This window comes from Scyliorhinus canicula, chromosome 3 (assembly GCF_902713615.1).
Source record: "Scyliorhinus canicula chromosome 3, sScyCan1.1, whole genome shotgun sequence".
NCBI classification, from domain to species: Eukaryota; Metazoa; Chordata; class Chondrichthyes; order Carcharhiniformes; family Scyliorhinidae; genus Scyliorhinus; species Scyliorhinus canicula.
This window is the reverse complement of record NC_052148.1, coordinates 261,412,078-261,432,538: the sequence shown is the minus strand read 5'-3', so window position 1 is coordinate 261,432,538 and position 20,461 is coordinate 261,412,078. Positions and strand designations below refer to the sequence as shown.

General features: G+C 45.1%; 1 protein-coding gene across 1 annotated transcript in view; it reads right to left on the bottom strand.

The window, feature by feature from the left end:
* Positions 1-2,022: 2,022 nt before the first annotated feature.
* Positions 2,023-20,461, bottom strand: part of papss1 (3'-phosphoadenosine 5'-phosphosulfate synthase 1) — a 69,191-nt gene continuing 50,752 nt past the window's right edge. Inside the window, exons 10-12 of the mRNA XM_038792987.1 lie at positions 15,585-15,853; positions 5,970-6,199; positions 2,023-3,360 (exon numbers count right to left, since the gene is read on the bottom strand). Coding sequence (XP_038648915.1) covers positions 3,222-3,360; positions 5,970-6,199; positions 15,585-15,853 — 638 coding nt within the window. The 3' untranslated portion in view covers positions 2,023-3,221. The remainder of the gene's footprint in view (positions 3,361-5,969; positions 6,200-15,584; positions 15,854-20,461) is intronic.

Below are 20,461 nucleotides of genomic sequence, written 5' to 3'. Positions count from 1 at the left end.
AGGATGGGAATAGAGGGATATGGACCCAGGAAGTGTAGATTTTAGTTTAGACAGGCAGCATAGTCGGCGCAGGCATGGAGGGCCGAAGGGCCTGTTCCTGTGCTGTACGTTTCTTTATTCTTTAAGTGGCTGGGCTTTGTGTGGATGACACCAGATCCAACTGAACGGGGTCTAACAAGGCTAAATAAAAAGAAATGGTGATAACCTTGCTTGGCCAAGGCAATAATCACCATATTCTTCAGTCTTAATTTGCTTGAAATCTCTGGAATGGTTATGGATGAGACTAGCATCTAGAGAAATCTCTTGGTGGAAGCAGGTTTGTCAATCTGGCATGGAATTTTTGATGGAGCTATTTCTGTGAAAGGACAGATCACAGGAATTAATTATCTATCTGACGATGAAAGTTACCCAACGAGTGTTTTGCTTTTTTCTCTCAGAGGATGGGCAGCACGGTAGCACAGTGATTAGCACTGTTGCTTCACAGCTCCAGGGTCCCAGGTTTGATTCCCAGCTTGGGTCACTATCTGTGCGGAGCCTACACGTTCTCCCCGTGTCTGCGTGTGTTTCCTCCGGGTGCTCCGGTTTCCTCCCACAAGTTCCGAAATATGTGCGGGTTAGGTAAATTGTACATTCTGAATTTCCCCTCTTGTGTACCCGAACAGGCGCCTGACTGTGGCGACTAGGGGGTTTTCACAGTAACTTCATTGCAGTGTTAATGTAAACCTACTTCTGACACTAAAGATTATCGATCGTTCTATTCCATTCGGAAAGATATGGGGAGGGATTCTCCACTGCCCGACACCAAAATGGGGAATGGCGAATGGGCGGAGAATAGTGTCCGACGTCAAAACCGCGGCAGGCGCCGCATCACAATGATCCGCCCCTTCCAAATCAGCATTGTTGCAACCGCGTTCGCATCTCATTATTGGGCCCACCCATGATGCTCTGCCTCCGATGGCCCGAGCTCCCGATATGTAGTCTCAACAGTTGAGAGTCTGGCATGGTGGGAGAGAGAGAGAGAGAGAGAGGGTGGGGTGGATGGTTGCGCACAACCGGCGCTAACCTTTCGGACGTGATGGGTGTGTGTGTGTGGGTGTCCGCGCAGCTGCAGCTGGTCAGCCTTGCACATGTCAATCACAGGACTCAGCAATTCCCCCACCATTTTTCCAGTGTTCCGCAAGTGTTTCACCCCACGCTGGTGCTAGCCCCAGGCGAATCGGTGTGGGTGTGGAACCGACTTTTCCATCTTGGAACTCCACAGATCCCTCATTGGCGTCAGCACTTATGCAGGAACGGAGAATCCAGCCCATGGATTTGTTTAAACATGTATTTAATTTTTGAATTGAACAGTTGTTTTTGGTTAAGTATTTCTCAGCCTGGCTCTTTCACATTGCCTGTCTGCAACTTTTTAAAAAAAAAATCCATTTACAGGATGTGCGCGTTGCTGGCTGGGCTCATCCCTAACTTGGGATTTGAACTTGTCCCCAAATGTTGCCCTGGGTCACTGGATTACTAGCCCAGTGACAATACCACTGAGCCACTGCCTCAGCAGGAGGAGGAGGAGTCAAGCTACACAGCTTCAACAGACCGTGAGAAAGAGAAACTGACATAAAGATAGGATAGTTTAGTGCAGAGTTTGCAGCACTTTGTTACAGGTAAGAGAGGGAGGGGGAGAAGAGAAAGGGAGAGGGAAGGAACGAGAGGGAGGGGACAGAGAGGGAGGGGGGTAGAGGGAGAGGAGACCGGAATGGCTTGGCTGCAACGATCTCCACGATTCCAGAGACAACTCAAAAAGGTTAGCATCCAATATGACTTTGAGGGCTCTTTTCAATCATTCCCTAGTGTGACTCAGTGTCTGCATGAGGGATAGGGAATGGGGACAGAGCGGACAGCGGGCCGTGGGAGGGAATACAACATTGAGACAGGTTAGAAAGGTTTCAGTGGAATCCAAAGTGGTCGGTGCTCTCAAACCCTCAAACACAGTCAAAACATTTGAGAAGCTGAATCCAAACCAACAGAAGGTAAGTTCTCATGAGACTTTTAATGATTTCACCTTCAAAATTTAAATATGAATTTTAGAATTAAACCTGAATACTGAGCAGGTCCCAATCAAAGATCCTTAAATTGAATGGAACAAAATCTTTATTTTGCAGGCATAGACAGACATCAAGTGCACTTTCTTATATCAACGGATGCAACAAGGCAATTGTAACTAGTAAGTCTACAAATTACATCACCAATCATGCCACACGCGTACCACTTGACTTTACTACACTCATAATTCAGCATTTTGTAGGTTTGGAAGTCTTGCGAGTTTTCCCACCGCACTCCCACCTCTCACTCATTAAAAATGAGACAACCTTTGAACTTCACTGGGAATACCGCCATTCGCTGAGCTTCACAGGAAGTCAGCCCAAGTAGCTGGCCCAAAGACAACCCACCTGTAAATTTCACTGGATATAATAGGAGTTCTAAATCCGGCTTCCATCGCCTGCTGATCATATTAACCCAGGCACCGAGGCAATCTCTGGATGTGACAACTATCTGATTTGAAGTGTTAATGACAAATATAGGTCCAGCAAGCAGGACCGCCACTTGTCAGCTGATTTGCTGTTCTTGAAGAACAGAAAGTATACTTATCATTAGCCACCTTCTTCAGACCTTTGTGTAATCGTATGCATGTGGAGTACATGTCGGAGAGCCTGCCCCTCCCCCCCCACCCCAAAGTCAAAAGCACGAAAGATTAAATAAACCCCCAAATACAAGATCTGGAGCCGAGGGAATTGGGGGTTCAAAGAAATCCAAACCTACCGATACGGTGCACCCAGCGACCAAATATAGAAATGCAATTAAAACTTAAGAATAGTTAACCAAAAGCTAAGCCATTTGTGTTAATAAACAACCTTAAAATTGTCCCTATTGTAAACACAACCCATCGAAAGCCCCTATGAAATTTGCTCGGCCGGCGTGGACTGGAAATGCCAACCTTTCAAATAAAGGAATAAAAACATGTCCCTGCAAAGAAAAGCGAAATGGTAGAAACAGCAACTCTCCACGTCCTGAGGCATAACAAAGCTCATAAGACTTGTGCAGACAGTGATGTAGCTTAAGAAAGGACACGGATTCCTAACTAACACCAGTGAAGTTGCTGGAACGCTTGCCATGTGTGTGGTCCCCTGCTACCAATTAAAAGAATTGTTGCGTCTCATTGTTGCTCCCATTTAGGCCTTCTCCATGGACTTGTAGTACTCAGTTAGGACTGCCCAAGCTTTCGCTGCCATGAAGCCTTCTGGCGGATTCACTCCTTCCTGCGCTAACTTGCGCATGCGTGTCCCAGAGATAAATTCAAAATCTTTGTGGCTTTAAATTAGAAAACAAAATGCAGGAATTAAAGAGAAAAAGGAACTAACTCACTCAATAAAAAAATGCATTCGCACCAAATTCTTTATTTTTTAGTTCTGGCATATTTATTTACTTTATTTTCAAACCAAGAAGGCAGTAAGCAATTTATATAAAAGGCTGGATGAGACCATAAGCTTTCATAGCATGCAGTGAAAATAGTAACGTCTTTACAGCTAATTCACTGCAGCCCTTTCTAAATCATCTCTGATGTGATCACTTCCCTCTTGAAGCATCTTTCTGAAGACTTTTTGTTTTGAGGGTTTGTTAGCCTCTAATTTCTTCTCCTCTTTCTCCCCTTGTGGTAAACCCTGGCTTACAGTTGAGATGGTGGGTGGGCAATCTGTTTCCAGAGCTCTTCCAATGTGACTCTAAGGTTGCCAGCTAGGAGGCGTGCAAGAGCAAACCGCTAAGGACTCTCCTTCTGACCCTCCTGTTGTGAAAGTACCAGGCCTGCAGCACCCATCTGCATTTTAAAAAATTTTAGAGTACACAATTCTTTTTTTCCCCAATTAAGGGGCAATTTAGCGTTGCCAATCCACCTAACCTACACATCTTTGGGTTGTGGGGGTGAGACCCATGCAGACACAGGGAGAATGCGCAAACTTCACATGGACAGAGACCTGAGGCCGGGATTGAATCCGGGTCCTCAGCGCTGTTAGACAACAGTGCTAACCACTGTGCCACCATGTCGCCCCGCCCTCATCTGTATAAAGTGACGCAGCAGAGGTAGGAAATAATAATCTGTATTCATCACTGCTTTCGTGCTTTAATCAGTTTCAAATTTACTAGTTTATTCATTTTAACCTTTTGTAAGATTGTTTATTTCAAAAAGAGTCAAACTTGAGAACATTAAGATGTGCATTTATCTATCAGAACCCTCCAAATTATTTACTCCCAATTATCTGCATAGGCAACCATTAAACTCAGAAAATGTTTTGGATTACAACCACACTATTTGCATTCCTTAACAGTTTTACAGAATCTGAGGGGGGTCATTTTGCTCATCCTATTTGTTCTGGCTTTGTGAAAGCTATTTGATTCATTTAACTTCCCTGTTCTTTCCCCAGTATTGCAAACTTTTCCTTTTCAAATAGATTTCCAATATTGTAAATAAATAGTAAAAAGTAGCACATGTTGTATAGATCATAAAAAGGGAAATTTTTACATGTACATACTGCTAATCCTGCATCTCCCCATCCCCAGAAACTGGTCATTCCCCTAACAAGCATTCTGGAGATTGTACTATTTAAATAGATTCTGCCAATATACTTTGTTAGCTTTTGTGCTTCCCAAGTAGAAACGGTGTTAAAATATTATTTGACAGCAAGTCCCGACCCATCTCCAAAATATTGGCTGCAACAGTGGTGTCAATAGATCATAGAATTTACAGTGCAGAAGGAGGCCATTTGGCCCATCGACTCTGCACCAGCCCTTGGAAAGAGCACCCTACTACAAGGTCCACACCTCCACCCTAGCCCCGTAACCCAGCAACCCCACCCACACTAAGGGCAATTTTGGACACTAAGGGCAATTTAGCATGGCCAAGTCACCTAACCTGCAGATCTTTGGACTGTGGGAGGAAACCGGAGCACCCGGAGGAAACCCACGCACACACGGGGAGAATGTGCAGACTCCGCACAGACAGTGACCCAAGCCAGGAATCGAACCTGGGACCCTGGAGCTGTGAAGCTATTTTGCTATCCATAATCCACAATCCGTGCTGCCCTAATAGACATGAGGCATAATTTTTTTTAACTCTCCATGATCACAGAGGGATTTCGAGCATGAATGGTGCCATCTTTCCTGTACTCCACTGCCAACATGGGGCCACTGATCATAGAACTCCAACTGGTACCTTTGTGGTTTAGAATGTTACTGTGTACAAAAATGTACCTGCACCTACAGCACCTTGACTCTCATTGTAGCCACTTGGGGACACAGGAATGGGGAGTAGGTCATTCATCCCATTGAGCCTGTCTGGCCATTCATTTGGATCATGGCTTATCCTAAACCTCAAGTCCATTTACTCACCTTTGATCCACATCCCTCAATTCCTACCAAAAATAAATATCCACAAAGATTTGACTCACTCTACATCCACTTAACTGCAAGTGTCTACCACTGCAATAAGCAGAGAGATGATGCCTCAGTATCTGCCATAAGAAGCAGGGAGATGATGCCTCTGTATCTGCCATAATAAGCAGGGAGATGATGTCTCAGTATCTACATAATACTAGGTTGTACTGGACCCCGAAACGCAACTATTTGAGTGCAATGTGATAACGAGGAAGAAGCATGTGCATTTCGGCAAGATGCTCTGGTTTTAAATTCAGTTCAAAGCTTGTAATAAAGCACATAATTGCAGTGCTCCAATTTAAAAAAAATTATATATTTAGTGTTAGTTATTTTCAGCTGGCTCAGGAGGTTGAATGCTTTAGGATGTTTCCACTATTAAAGTTATTGCATTTTTCTCAATTAGATCTCCCTATACCAGCCCAAGAGAGGAATCAGTGACGCCTGAAACAAATTGCACATGTCACGCACTAAATCCCATAGTTCATACTTACCATTCAGGATCATAATAGTCCATGCATTTCTTCACCTTGTTATAGGCAGCGACGCGAAATGGGATGATTTCCAGGGACAGTAGGCCTGGGGCCATGGTCAGGACTTTTGCTCCATGTGTTGGTTCGTACAGGTCCTTCTTAGTCTCCGGATGAGGCATGCCTGCCGGGTCTCGGCCCACAATGTAGAAATTAGCACCTGCAATCATGCGGGATCTGCAGTGCCATTGGACCTGTGATGATAAACATGTGAGGAGTGTGAATTAGACAACATTTTATTACTGCACACGGAGAAAAAAAAAACAAATTTTAAAACTTCAAGCCTCTGCGGTTTTAGCTTTCCCTCGTGATCCGGTCGCAGATCCACTCATTATTCATACTGTACAAAAGTGCCACTCAATGACCTCAATTTCCATCAAGTATACTTTCATAACTTCAAAGTACTACCGATTCTTTAAATTTCCCAAAACCAAAAGAGGGAAGTGTCCTGAAGTGTTGCTATGTCGGTGCTGAACTTGGTCACACTCCATGGAGGGGACATCTATGAGTAAATTGTTCTTAAATATGAATTCAATCCCCCCGTGTCTTTCCTGTCTCATGGCGTGCGGCTTTTATTTCATTCATTAATGAGATATGGGCATTGCTGCTGGGCTCAGCCACCATTTGTAGCCTTTCCCTAATTGCCCTTGAACTGACAAGCCTGCTGGGACATTTCAGAGGGCAGTTAAGACTCAACCACACTGCTTTGGGTCTGGAGTCACATTTAGGCCAGATCAGGCAAGGACGGTATATTTCCTTCCCTAAAGGACATTCGTGAACCCAATGAGATTTTACGACAATCGTCAATGGTTCCACGGTCATGCTCAGTCTTTTAATTCCAGATTTTTATCGAATACAAATGTCACCATCCATCATGGTGGGGGTCAAACACGTCCCCAGAGTATTACCCTGGGTCTCTGGGTTACTAGTCCAGTGCCAATACACCGCCACCCTGACCTACAACTAGAAAGATAACCAGTGGTGCTTCTCATAGGACGAGGAAACAAATGCCGAGAGCAAAGCGAGCATGCTCCACAAAGCACAAGGCTCTCAATCTACCAGCCAGCATCAATTCTTCTACTTGCCCATTTGCACCCCATGGAAAGGGGAAATAGGTCTTCACCAGTCACGTCCGACAACCCAGTATTCAAGGTGTAGTCTGACCAGACAGCTGTAGCTTTCTGAAGAAAAGCAAATTACTGTGGGTGCTGGAATCTGAAACGAAAGGGAAAATGCTGGAAAATCTCAGCAAGCCTGGCAGTATCTGTAGGAAGAGAAAAGAGCTAACGTTTCGAGTCCGATGACTCTTTATCAAAGCTTTGACAAAGAGTCATCTGACTCGAGACGTTAGCTCTTTTCTCTCCCTACAGATGCTGCCAGACTTGCTGAGATTTTCCAGCATTTTCCCTTTTGTAGCTGTATCTTTCTCTCGGCTTCGTCTGACTCGTACTCTAGCTTTGCCGTTGCGGTTTATTAATAATAATACTCTATCATTGTCACAAGTAGGCTTACATTAACACTGCACTGAAGTTACTGTGAAAATCCCCCTTAATGGTTGTTAAATATGAATTCAATCCCTCCTGTGTCTTTCCTGTCTCATGGTGTGTGGTTTTTATTACCTTGATTCAGGTGGTCCCTGAGCCTAGCATTACTGACAAAAATTAGGATATATGACAAAATTGTTTCTAGTCACAATTCAACAGAAAAAAAATCTAGAGCAGTTCAGCACCCATGTAGCAGAATTAAGTTTCTATAAAATAGAATCAGATTTTGCAGCACAGCAAGAGGTGCTTTGGCCCACCATGTCTGTGCCAGCCATCAAAGACCTATCTATTCTGATCCCATTTTCAAGCACTTGGTCTGTAGCTTTGTATGCTGTGGTGTTTCAAGTGCTCATCTAAATGCTTCATAAATGTTGTGAGGGTTCCCGTCTCTACCACCCTTTCAGGCATCGAGTTCCAGGTTTTCATCACCCTCTGGGGGAAAAGGCTTTTCCTCAAAGACCCTCTAGCTCTCCTGCCCCTTACCTTAAATCCATGCCCCCTGGTTACTGACCCCCTCAACTGAGGGAAGTTTCTTCCTATTTATCTACTCATGTTCTTCAGAATTTTGTACAATTCAATCAGGTCCCCCATTGTCTACTCTAAGGAGAACAACCCCAGCCTAACCAGCCTCTCTTCATAGCTGAAATGCTGCAGCCCTTGCAACATCCTGGTGAATCTTCTCTGCACCTTGCTAACGCAATCACATACTTCCTATATAGTGTGGTGATCAGAACTGTACACAGTACTCCAGTTGGGGCCTAAGCAACATTTTATACAGCTCCATCATAACCTCCATGCTCTTATATTCTATACCTTGGCGGGCAGCACGGTGGCCTAGTGGTTAGCACAACCGCCTCACGGCGCTGAGGTCCCAGGTTCGATCCCAGCTTTGGGTCACTGTCCGTGTGGAGTTTGCACATTCTCCCCGTGTCTGCGTGGGTTTCACCCCCACAACCCAAAAATGTGCAGAGTAGGTGGATTGGCCACGCTAAATTGCCCCTTAATTGGAAAAAATAATTGGGTAATCTAAATTTAAAAAAAAAAAAAAAAAAAATATTCTATACCTTGGCTAATAAAGGCAAGTATCCCATACACCTTCTTAACCACCTTATCTTTATTTTAAAATACATTTAGAGTACCAAATTCCTTTTTTCCCAAATTAAGGGGCAATTTAGCATGGTCAATCTACTTACCCTGCACACCTTTCAGTTTGTGGGGGTGAGAGACACACAGACAAAGGGAGAATGTGCAAACTCCACACAGACAGTGACCCAGGGCCGGGATCGAACCCAGGACCATGGCGGCTTGAGGTAGCAGTGCTTAACCAAATTATTTATCTATCCTGCTGCCTTAAGGTACATATGGACATGTACCCCAAGATCCATCTGGTCCTCTGTACTTACTAGCATCCTACCACTCATTGTGTATTCTTTTGCCTTGTTAGTCTTCCCAAAATGCATCATCACACAATTCCCAGGGTTAAATTCCATTTTCCACTGTTCTGTCCATCCAGCCCATCTGCATCATCGCCTATCGCCCTGAAATCTGAGGCATTCCTCATTATTTACCACACCACCAATTTCTGTGTGAGCTGCGAATCATACCATCCATCTAGATCATTAATGTATATTACAAACAGCAAGGGAGTCAGCACCAATTCCTGCGGTACACCACTGGACACCGGCTTCCAGTCACAAAAACAACCTTCGATCAACACCTTCTGCTACTAAGCCAATTTTGGATCCAATTTGCCTAATTGCCCTGCATTCCATGGGCTCTTACCTTCTTGATCAATCTCCCATGCGGAGATTGCACTACCCTCATCTACACACCTAGTCATCTCCGCCAAAATGTAATCAAATTTGTTAGACATTGTCTCGCCTTGACTAAGCCATGCTGACTATTCTTGATTAATCCTTGCCTCGCCAAGTGGAGAGTAATTCAGTCCTTCAGAATTTTTTTTCCAATAACTACCCTACCACTGATGTTAGACCCACTGGCCTGTAATTACCTCATTCTTCCCCTACTTCCCTTCTTGAATAATGGTACATTAGCTGTCCTCCTATCCTCCGGCACCTCACCTGTGACCAGAAGGGATTCAAAAATTATCAGAGGCCCTGCAATCTCTTCTCTTGCCCACACAGCAACTTAGGATACATCTCATCTGGGCCAGAGGATTTATCCCCTTTTAAGCATGCTAAAACCACAAGCATCTCCTCTCTCTCAAATGCTAATGTGTTTAATAATATCACAGTTCCCCTCCCTGCTTTCTATACTCACATTGTCCTTCTACATAATGAACACAGATGCAAAATACAAATTTAGTACCTCACCCATGTCTTTCGGTTCCAAACATAAGTTGCCATTTTGGTCCCTAATAGGCCCTACTCTTTACCTGGTTACCCTCTGGCCCTTAATATACTTATAAAACAGCTCGATGCAGTACTGAGGGGCGTGCTGCACTGTGAAAATTGTCATTTTTTGGATGAGACATAAAACTGAGGTACCCCCGTGCCCTTTCGGGTGGGTCTAACAGATCTCCTGAAACTATTTGAAAACCACAGGCATTCACTTGGTGACCTGGCGAACATTTATTCCTTAATTAACACAGCTGACTACATAAAAAAACAAAGTGCTGGAAGACATTCAGCAGATCAGGCAGTATCTGTGTATGGAAACCTGTTACTATTTCAATTTGATGGCCTTTCAGTACTGATATCCTGAGTCATTACTGTTTGTGGGATCTTCCTGTGTGCAAATTGGCTGCCACATTTCTTACATCACAACCATGACTACACTGCAGAAATACTTTTTTTTTTTTTAAATAATTTTTAATGAGAAATTTTGATTTTATACAACAATAACGCACCTTAGTAAAATACCGAAAATAACAATAATATTAACAATCATATACATTCGCCCCATCCCCATGAACAACCCAGCATTTTAACAACAACGCAAATTAACACACTATAAAGTTACAGAATAAACACTACAATAATGCACCCCCCCCCCCCCCCCCCCCCCCCCCGGGTTGCTGCTGCTATTGACCCAGTTACCTATCTCTGAGCCAGGAAGTCCAGAAAAGGCTGCCATCGTTTATAGAACCCTTGTATTGATCCTCTCAGGGCAAATTTGACCTTTTCCAATTTTATAAATCCCGCCATGTCACTGATCCAGGTCTCCACGCTTGGGGGCCTTGCATCCTTCCATTGTAACAGAATCCTTCGACGGGCTACTAGGGACGCAAAGGCCAGGACACCGGCCTCTTTCGCCTCCTGCACTCCCGGCTCCACCCCAACCCCAAAAATCGCGAGTCCCCACCCTGGTTTGACCCTGGATCAAACCACCCTCGACACCGTCCCCGCCACCCCCTTCCAGAATTCTTCCAGTGCTGGGCATGCCCAGAACATATGGCCGTGGTTCGCAGTACTCCCCGAACATCTGGTGCACCTGTCCTCACCCCCGAAGAACCTACTCATCCTAGTCCCGGACATATGGGCCCGGTGCAGCACCTTAAATTGGATGAGACTAAGCCTCGCACATGAGGAAGAGGAGTTGACTCTCTCCAAGGCCTCCGCCCAAGTCCCATCCTCTATCTGCTCCCCGAGTTCCTCCTCCCATTTAGCCTTCAGCTCCTCCACTGACGACTCCTCCACCTCCTGCATTACCTTATCCTGCAGAAATACTTAATGGTAAAATACTCAGATGATCTGGGCTTGTGAAAGGTGCTCTATAAATAAAAGTTCATTCCATCTTTACTCATTTTGCATTAGAGAGGGGCAGCTGCATACTTAGGCTGTATAGTTCATCTGCTCTATAAATGGGATATGGCTTTTGTGCAATATAGGCACACATACGCTGTACCGTCAGTTTTCACAGGATGGTTCCTCAGTAATTATAATTGTAACAAATTACTAATTCCCTGCCTTACCCCCATCCATAATGCAAAGACATAGATAGGAAGCATTTACCCATAGCACTTTAAACAGACTGAATTTTCTACAGTATTGCACTCTAGGTGTGAAATGTCCTGTTCTCAATATGCTGTTTTGTTGTTCAGAATGCCAGGCACACTGGACCAATCTGCCATCTGTACAGCCTACCAGCACAGGATGTGAAGACTGCCAAACCCACTTATTTGGCAGCGTCAAGAAAGCACTACCACAAACTATTCTGGAAATGGGATTTTACGGGCAGATTCAACAACAAAAAAAATAGACAGCAGATTGCTTTGATTAATCAAAATCTGTGCTTGGATGCAGCGACGTTCTATAGCAGCAGAGATTGTATGCCCAATGCAATAGCAGTTCACACATGTAACCAGTCATCTAAGGGCTGGCAGCCTTGGGAGTCATTCCAGAATGTGGCAGCTGTGTTCTTAATTCTAGTGTTTGTTCACTCCTATAGGAGAAGCATATAAGTGAGGCGAGATAGTGCTTTGAGAAACTACAAGGAAGTGATCTAGTCAAACATGCCGTTTGTATTCTCTGCTGGTTTCTTAAATTACCCAAGAGGACACTTGTGTTTAGGGGGTGAAATAGAAACCAATCACATTATCTGAGAATCCATAGGAAAAACATCAAACCATCCCAGCACGTGATGTCTACATATGGGTCAGTCCACTGGTTAACTGGAGGTGGTTCTTTAAGAGAAGCCCAAGAGCTGGATTGTTTATATTTGAGACGGTTCTGGTGTAAATCTATTGTGATATCACTATTACAGTATCAGCGTTGACACCCATGGACTGCAGTAAGGGTTTGCCTTATAGCTCCAGGATTGAGTGTGGGGCCAGCCAAAGATTGTCACTCCAAACCATCTATAGCTCCATTTCAATCATCAAGCAGCATCAGTTGACTATGAGGAGAAACTGATGGAAAACTGGGTGATTTTAATCAATGTAAAAGATGCCTCCAAGTTTGATCTCGTTTGAAAGCGACTGCTGGATTATTCGCCAAGACAGTACAAGTAAGGCAAGTAATAATTTTCTCAAGAACTGAACAATAGAACAATGCAATGTTCCTTCAGTATTTGCATCACCATTAATCTGACCGTGCCCAACCTCAATATATATGCATTATATGGTAACAAGTTTACGTCGGCAGATTCTAAATTCTATCGAATACAGAACCAGAGTCCTCAACCTCGGAACTCCTCTGGACCCTCTCTAAGGCTAGCACATCCTTCCTTAGATACAGGGCCCAAAATTGCTCACAATATTCCAAATAGAGTTGACCAGAGCCTTATATAGACTCAACAGCACATCCCTGCTCTTGTATTCTAGCCCTCTCGACGTGAATGCTAACATTGTCTTATTAGAAATGTTAATTTAGGAATTTAGTTTGAAATACATGAAATAAAGATAGAAGACATGACTTTAAACTGGAGACTGAATTACATCCACACAACCCTGAACCAATTATTTCCTGTTCTCTAACTCTATTTCCTTGGTTTTAACTACCAATAACACCATGGGAGGTCAACTAATATCATACAGCATACAAAGTTATTCAGCTTATTGTCACTATGCCTATATTTGAAAGAACTACCCAGTTAGTCGCACCACGCCCAGCTCTTTACCCTGCTTTACTCCTGCTAAATTTTCCTATCACTTTTTGTACAAAGGTTTAAAGATTCACATCTAGCATTAAGATCAGATAAAGGAGCAGAATCAGGCATTCGGCCCATCAAGCCTGCTCCGCCATTCAATCATGGCTGGGATGGCATGGTAGTACAGTGGTTAGCACCGTTGCTTCACGGCGCCAGAGTCTCAGATTCGATTCCAGATTTAGGTTGCTGTCGAGTCTGCACGCTCTCCCCGTGTCAGCGTGGATTTCCTACCACAGTCCAAAGATGTGCAGGTTGGGTGGATTGGCCATGATAAAATTGCCCCTTAGTGCCCAAAGGTTAGGTGGAGTTATGGGGATAGGACGGGTGATTGGGCCGAGGCAGGTCAGTGCCGACTTGATTGGCCGAGTAGCCTCCTTCTGCATTGTAGAGATTACACATCACCAAATCCCGAATTGCCTGTTTCCTAGCAGGCTCTACTACAAGCTGCCCAAAATTCTCTCCCGGTGTCTGTGTGGGTTTCCTCCGGGTGCTCCGGTTTTCTCCCACAGTCCAAAGACGTGGAGGTTAGGTGGATTGGCCATGTTCAATTGCCCTTAGTGACCAAAAAGGTGAGGAGTTGTTATTGTGTTCCGGGGATAGGGTGGAAGTGAGCGTTTAAGTGGGTCGGTGCAGATTTGATAGGCCGAATAGCCTCCTTCTGCACTGTATGTTCTATGTTCTAAAACCAATCTCATAAGACATTCCACAAATTCCTTTTCTTGGGATCCGCTTACCCAATCTACACGCATATTGAAGTCCCCCATGATTATTGTAATATTGCTTTTCATATATGCCTTTTCTATCTCCTGATTTATTTTCTGCCCCACATCCTGACTACTGCTTGGGGGTTTGCGCATAACTCCCATCAGGCTCTTTTTTCCTTTGCGATTCCTCAACTCTATTCCCGATTACTACTATATTTCTTTCTCTCTCCCCACTTGAATGGCTCCCTGTACCACAGTGCTGTGGTCAGTTTGCTCATTCTCCACACAGTCCCCGCTCTCATCCAGACAGGGAACAAGAATCTCAAACCTGTTGGACAAGGACAAGGGCTGACGCTCCTGCAGCCCTACCTCCCGATCCCTCTACCTATCTCGCTCATAGTCACACCCTCCTGTCCCTGACCACTGGCCAAATTCAAGGTACTTAATCTGAGGGGTGCGAGTGCCTCCTGAAACACAGGGTCCTGGAACTCTCCCCCACCGATGAGTCGCAGCATCCGAAACATATTCCTTTAGACCACTGGGACAACTGAGGGTAACAAATTATCATTATATATGATAGAAAAACATACATTTAACTAAACACTAGATTTAGAATACCACAAATTTACCAAGCATGTATCTATAATAATTATGACATAAATCAGTAGACAGTCTCCATTAACGTATATGCCTTCCAGCTGCTTTATGACTGCAAAAATAAGTTTTTTTAAAAAGTAAACACTACCACTACTGTGTACAGTTTAAATTGCTCATTTAGCTTATTTTGTGGTCTTTCAGTAAATGTTAAGGCCCTTTTCCTCTGGGAACCACTTAAGTGCATCTTAAGTTGATTGCTTAGAAGAGTATCAAATGAAATAATCCAGGGTCTCGAACGCCTGGTTGCCTTGGCAGGTGAAGCAAAGCAAATAAAAAAAAAATGTTGGGACACATTTTGGCAGAGGGTTTAAATCGTGCTTTTGATGCTTTACAAGAGTGCCTAATGTAAATTGCTAAACTTCACTGGTACACCACATCTGGTCAGGCTCATGCCCTCACACATAGCCTGAGGTCAACATTGTGGTTAGGGTTAGTCAGTGAAATCTTGGGAATGTAATGATTTGACTGAGTCCTCCTTCTAGAACCTTCTAAAATTAATTGCTGGTGCCCGTACCCGCAAATTGATCTGGAGGTGTTTTAAAGGGGAAAATTACTCGCCTTATATAATACATCTTAAATACTGCAGAACCAAAATATTTATCTGTCAAATGAGAATTCAACCTACTGGACTCCTGCAGAGTTGGGATAAATTTACAATTAACACAATATCTGATGTAAATGCAAGGACTTTGTAACTTATAAGAAGGCTACTGAATTGAACAGACAAGCACAGAGGAAACAAGTTCATGAAATGTTTTCTGATCAGCTTTACACAAACCCAATGATGGGAAAGCCCACCAAAGAGTTAACACAGGCTGGATGGACAGAATATTCTCAGTCTGTATTGTAAGATTCTGAGTATTTTAAACAAAAACAATGAACTGCCCATCAGGCAGTTATATGTAGAGGCTTGACTAACCAAAACATCTGAAAAAAATATCAATCATCACACATCAAGAGGCATGATACCTTATGATCTTATACCTGCGACTGCAGACAACATCTTGAAAAACTAATTCCCTTTCCTGTCCCCAATTTGTAATGATAGAGAGGAGAAAGGTCACCTCGGTTGGTCCTGCATACATCATGGGAGATGGGAAGATGGCCACGACAGTAGACTCTTGTTTAAGTATCCTCTCTTCCAACACGGCAGCATGCTGCTTCATTCTCCATATTAAAGGTACATCATCATCTTTCGTCCAACCGCCGAGAGGGTGCAGAAGAAGAACTGGACGCCTGTAGCCACGTTCAATCAGCTGCTGGAATGTGTCCTGCATCAATAGAGCATGCCCATTGTGCACTGGATTGCGTAGTTGAAATGCGAAGACAGCATCTAGAGGATTAAAAACAATTAGGACACATTTACCTCACCTGGAAAGATCTATTGAATTAAAAAAAAATAATCACTGCCACTCCCTGCAAACAGTCGCCAGGGTGGTCTACAGCAGAAGCAAACCAGTAAAGCTCCCTGCTTTAGTACATCACGCAAATAATTTATTAATTCATGGGATGCGGGCATCAATGGCACGGTCGGTATTTGTTGCCCACCCTTAATTGTTCATGAACTGAGTGCTTTGACACACCATTTCCTTTTATTTTTAAATTTAAGACAACCACATTGCCAAGAGTCTGGAGTCACATTTAGGCCAGACCAGGTAAGGGTGGCAGAGTTCCTTCCCTCAAGGGCATTAGTGAACCAGATGGTTTTTTTTTTACGACAATCGTCAATTGTCCACAGTCATCATTAGATTCTTAATTCTAGATTTTTATTGAATTCAAATTTCCCCATCTGCCATGATGGGATTTGAACCTGGGCTCCCAGATTTCATGGTCACTTTTACTATCTGTATATTCCAAGTTTATTAACGGAATTATAAATTCAAAGCTTTGGGATTTGAACACTTGTACCTCAGAACATTAGCCTGGGCTTCCAGATTGGCAGTCCAGTGACATTACCACTATGCCAGCATGGGTGGCACGGTAGCAGTGGTTAGCACTGTTGCTTCAGATCGCCATGGTCTCGGGTTCAATTCACGCTGACGTCACTGTCTGTGTGGAGTCTGCACGTTCTCCGTGTCTGCGTGGGTTTCCTCCGGGTGCACCTATTTCCTCCCACAAGTCCCGAAAGATGTGCTGTTAGGTGAATTGGACATTCTGAATTCCCCCTCAGTGTACCCGAACAGGCGCCGTAATGTGGCAACTAGGGAATTTTTACAGCAACTTAATTGCAGTGTTAATGTAAGCCTACTTGTGACACTAATAAAGATTATCTTCTTTGAGGCCTGGAGTTTGCATTCAATTGCACTTTTTTAGCACAATCCTCTTCTATCAGCAGAAATGACTGAGGAATTTTAATGCAAACTCCATTCAATGCAACTTATGTTTCGAAGATGACTTTACTGTAGTTTTAAAAGCATCCCGTTGTCCCTCACAGATTGAATGAAGCACCATTTGGAATTTCCACTCACTGTGCTGATTTGAAGGCTTTCAGGAGGCTCCAACAAATAAGCTGGATTTTATTTACATTCTTTCATGGGATGTCGTCACTTCTGGCTAGGCCAGCATTTGTCGCCCACCCCAATTGCCCTCGAGAACGTGGAGATGAGCTGCCTTTTTCAACTGCTGCAGTTAATGAGGAATACGGACACCACAGCGCTATTAGGGTGGGAAGCATTTTGACCCTGTCGCAATTAAGGAATGGTGATACATTTCCAAGTCTGGATAGTGAGAGACTTGGGAGGGGTACTTGCAGGTGGCAACGTTCTCATGCATTAGCCACTCTTGTCCTTCAATGTGGTAGAGGTTGCAGGTTTGGAAGGTGCTGTTGAAGGAACCCCGCTTGAGTTCCCATTGTACATCTTGTAGATCAGGTTTTTAAAAAAAATATTTTTATTACATTTGTATAAACATGAAACACTAACCAACAAGAACAAACAGAAACCCCATAATAAATAAATAACTAGCCGAATGTTCCAACCTCCCTGCCCCTCCCATTCTGCCTTTCCCATTTTACCCTCTTTATCCCACCCCCCCACCCCCCCCGCCGACACCTTAATTTTCATTGAAAATGTTGATAAACGGCTTCTATCTCTGGGCAAACCCGTCAACTGACCCTCTGAAGCCAAACTTATTTTTCTCCAGTCTTAGGAACTCCGCCAGGACGCTCACCCACACCCCACAGCTTCGGTGGCACCAGGCCCCTCCACTCCAGCAAAATCCGACTCCGGGCTACCGGGGAGGCAAAGGCCTTCTTAAAGAGGGCAGCCTTAACTGGATTAAATCAGGCACTCCCCTTCGCCAGTTCAGCACCCAGGTCCTGGTACACCCGGAGCTCATTACCTTCCCAAGTGCACCTCCTTGTCTGCCTAGCCCACCGCAATATATTTCTTTGGCGTGGAATCAGTGGAGCCGCACCACGATCGCCCTTGACGAAGCCTGCAGCTTCCTCATCGGCGCCCTATGTGCCCAGTCGACCTCCAGGGGCCAGTCAAGGCCCCTACCCCCCATCAACTGCTGCAACATCTTGGCTACATATGGGCCAGCGTCCGCTTCCTCGATGCCCTCGGGTATCCCTCCGATTCATAAGTTTTGTCTCTGGGGACGGTTCTCCAGATTCTCCACCTTTTCCTTTATCCATTTCTGGGCCTCCCGCATCATTCCGATCTCAGCCACCAACGCGGTAAGCTGTTCCTCGTGCTCTCCCACTACCTCCTCCATTTTCCGAATAGCCTGGTCCTGGGACTCCAGCCTCTGCCTCACCCAATCAATCCCTGTTTTTAGTGGTTCCACCATCTTGGCCAGGTCCTCCTGGGCATCTGCCCTCTGCTGACTGAACTTCTCATTTATGAAGTCCACCAGCTGCTCAATCGACCACTGGGCAGGCAGGGCTGGCCCTTTATCCTCCGCCATCTGCACCTGTGGCGCACAAGTAATTTCTTGTTCCAACAGGTCCTTTCCTCTTAACCACTTCTGGTCCGTGGATCCATCCACCAGCGGAGATTAACATTCCTCAATCACCTCCACACCTTTTTCCACCAAAACATCCACCCGCCAAATGGAGAAAAGGACCAAAAGAAAACACCTGAAGCGGGAGCTGCCACTCACTCCATGGCTGCCCCGAGGTCCTGTCGATTAGACTTGATTAATCTTTTTGCGTGGCGGGGCCACATTTCAAATGTTTTCTTACTCAAGTGGCCAATGAGTAAATTTTGAAAGATCAGGGGCTGGATTCCCTGTAGTCTGACGCCAAAATCGGGATCGGGCAGAGAATGGATTTCGACAGTGAAATCGGGGCTGGAGCCAGTTTGATGCTGGTCTGCAATGCTCCACCCCCTCAAAACCGGCGTCATCGTGACGCGCTCCACTTCACTGTTGGCGTGTCATCGGCTGGCCTACCCACGATGCTCCATGTGCCGAATTCCCGAAGGCACATGCCACATGTAGTCCCAGCGGTAGGGAACTCGACGTGCTGGCTGTGGACAGTGCCGCCAACCTCGGCCAGGATCAGTGTCGCAGGTCGGAGGGGCTTCTGCTAAGGCTTTCAGGACTGGTGGGAGGTGGTGGGCTGTGGGATTGCAGTTAGCAGGTTAGGGTTCCGCACAGCTGGCGCCATATTTTACGACGGACCGGTGCAGGTTGTCAGACCTGCGCATGCGTAGCCCAGTATCCGACCATTCACCGCGATCTGCAGGAGTTTCACTCGCCGCTGGTGCTATACCCTCACCGGTACCGGAATCGGTGAGGGGCGCATGCCTATTTTCCTGTGTGAACCTCCCACTGATTCTCCGTACGCACCGGCACTTAACCTCAGAAACAGGGAATCCAGCCCAAGATTTGGCACAGCATTAAACATTAATTTTTTTTAAAAGCTGAGGTATGAAGTGAAACAACTTGCTCAGTATTTAAAAAATCATAGCTATGAATTGCCAATTTTAAAAAAGAGTAATAAATGAAGATGCCCATTAGAGTGTGATAGGGTGCGTGTGTGTGTGTGTGTGTGAGGGTGCGCGTGTGTGTGTGGGGCACACTCCCAGTCTCAGTGTGCTCATTCACTCACCCTCACGCTGTGGGAGTAGGTGAGTGTGTCTGTTGATGTGAGAGGCGAGGGTTAATGAAAACCCCATGACTGTGAGCCAGACTCCCACATTCAGTCTCCACTCGCACACTGCGGCTGTTTAGCACATGGCTAAATCGTTGGCTTTGAAAGCAGACCAAGCAGGCCAGCAGCACGGTTCGATTCCCGTAACAGCATCCCCGAACAGGTGCCGGAATGTGGCGACTAGGGGCTTTTCACAGTAACTTCATTGAAGCCTACTTGTGACAATAAGCGATTTTCATTTCATTTCATACTCAAATGGGCCCTGATCCGCCTATCCTAGGCCCCGCTAGTGAGCCTCTCAACATATACAGAGAAGAACCAACTTGTGATTAGATGCAGACCGTTACAGCATTTTACAAATAGCCATTGAGTACCCAGGAAGTTTAGCAGGCTGATTTCAGTGGGCCTGGGGACTGCAGCCCACGGGTTGCACAAACCCACTGTAGATGGTACACACTGCTGCCACTGTGCATCGGTGGTGGAAGGAGTGAATGTTTTAAGATGGTGAATAGGGTGTCAACCAAGTAGGCTGCTTTGTCCTAGAAGATGTCAAGCTTGAATGTTGGAGCGGCATTCACCCAGGGAAGTGGTGGGCATTCCATCATACTGCTTACTTGTGCCACGTAGATGGTAGGCAGGCTTTGCAAAGTAAAGTGGTGAGTTATTCTCTGCAGAATTCCCAGCCTCTGACCTTTCCTGTATTTATGTGGCTAGTCCAATTCAGTTTATGGTCAATGGTAAACCGCAGGACGTTGATAGCGGGGGATTCAGCGATGGTATTGCCACTGAATGCCAGAGGAGAGTCAGAGTCTTTTGTTGGAGGTGATCACCTGGCATTTGTGT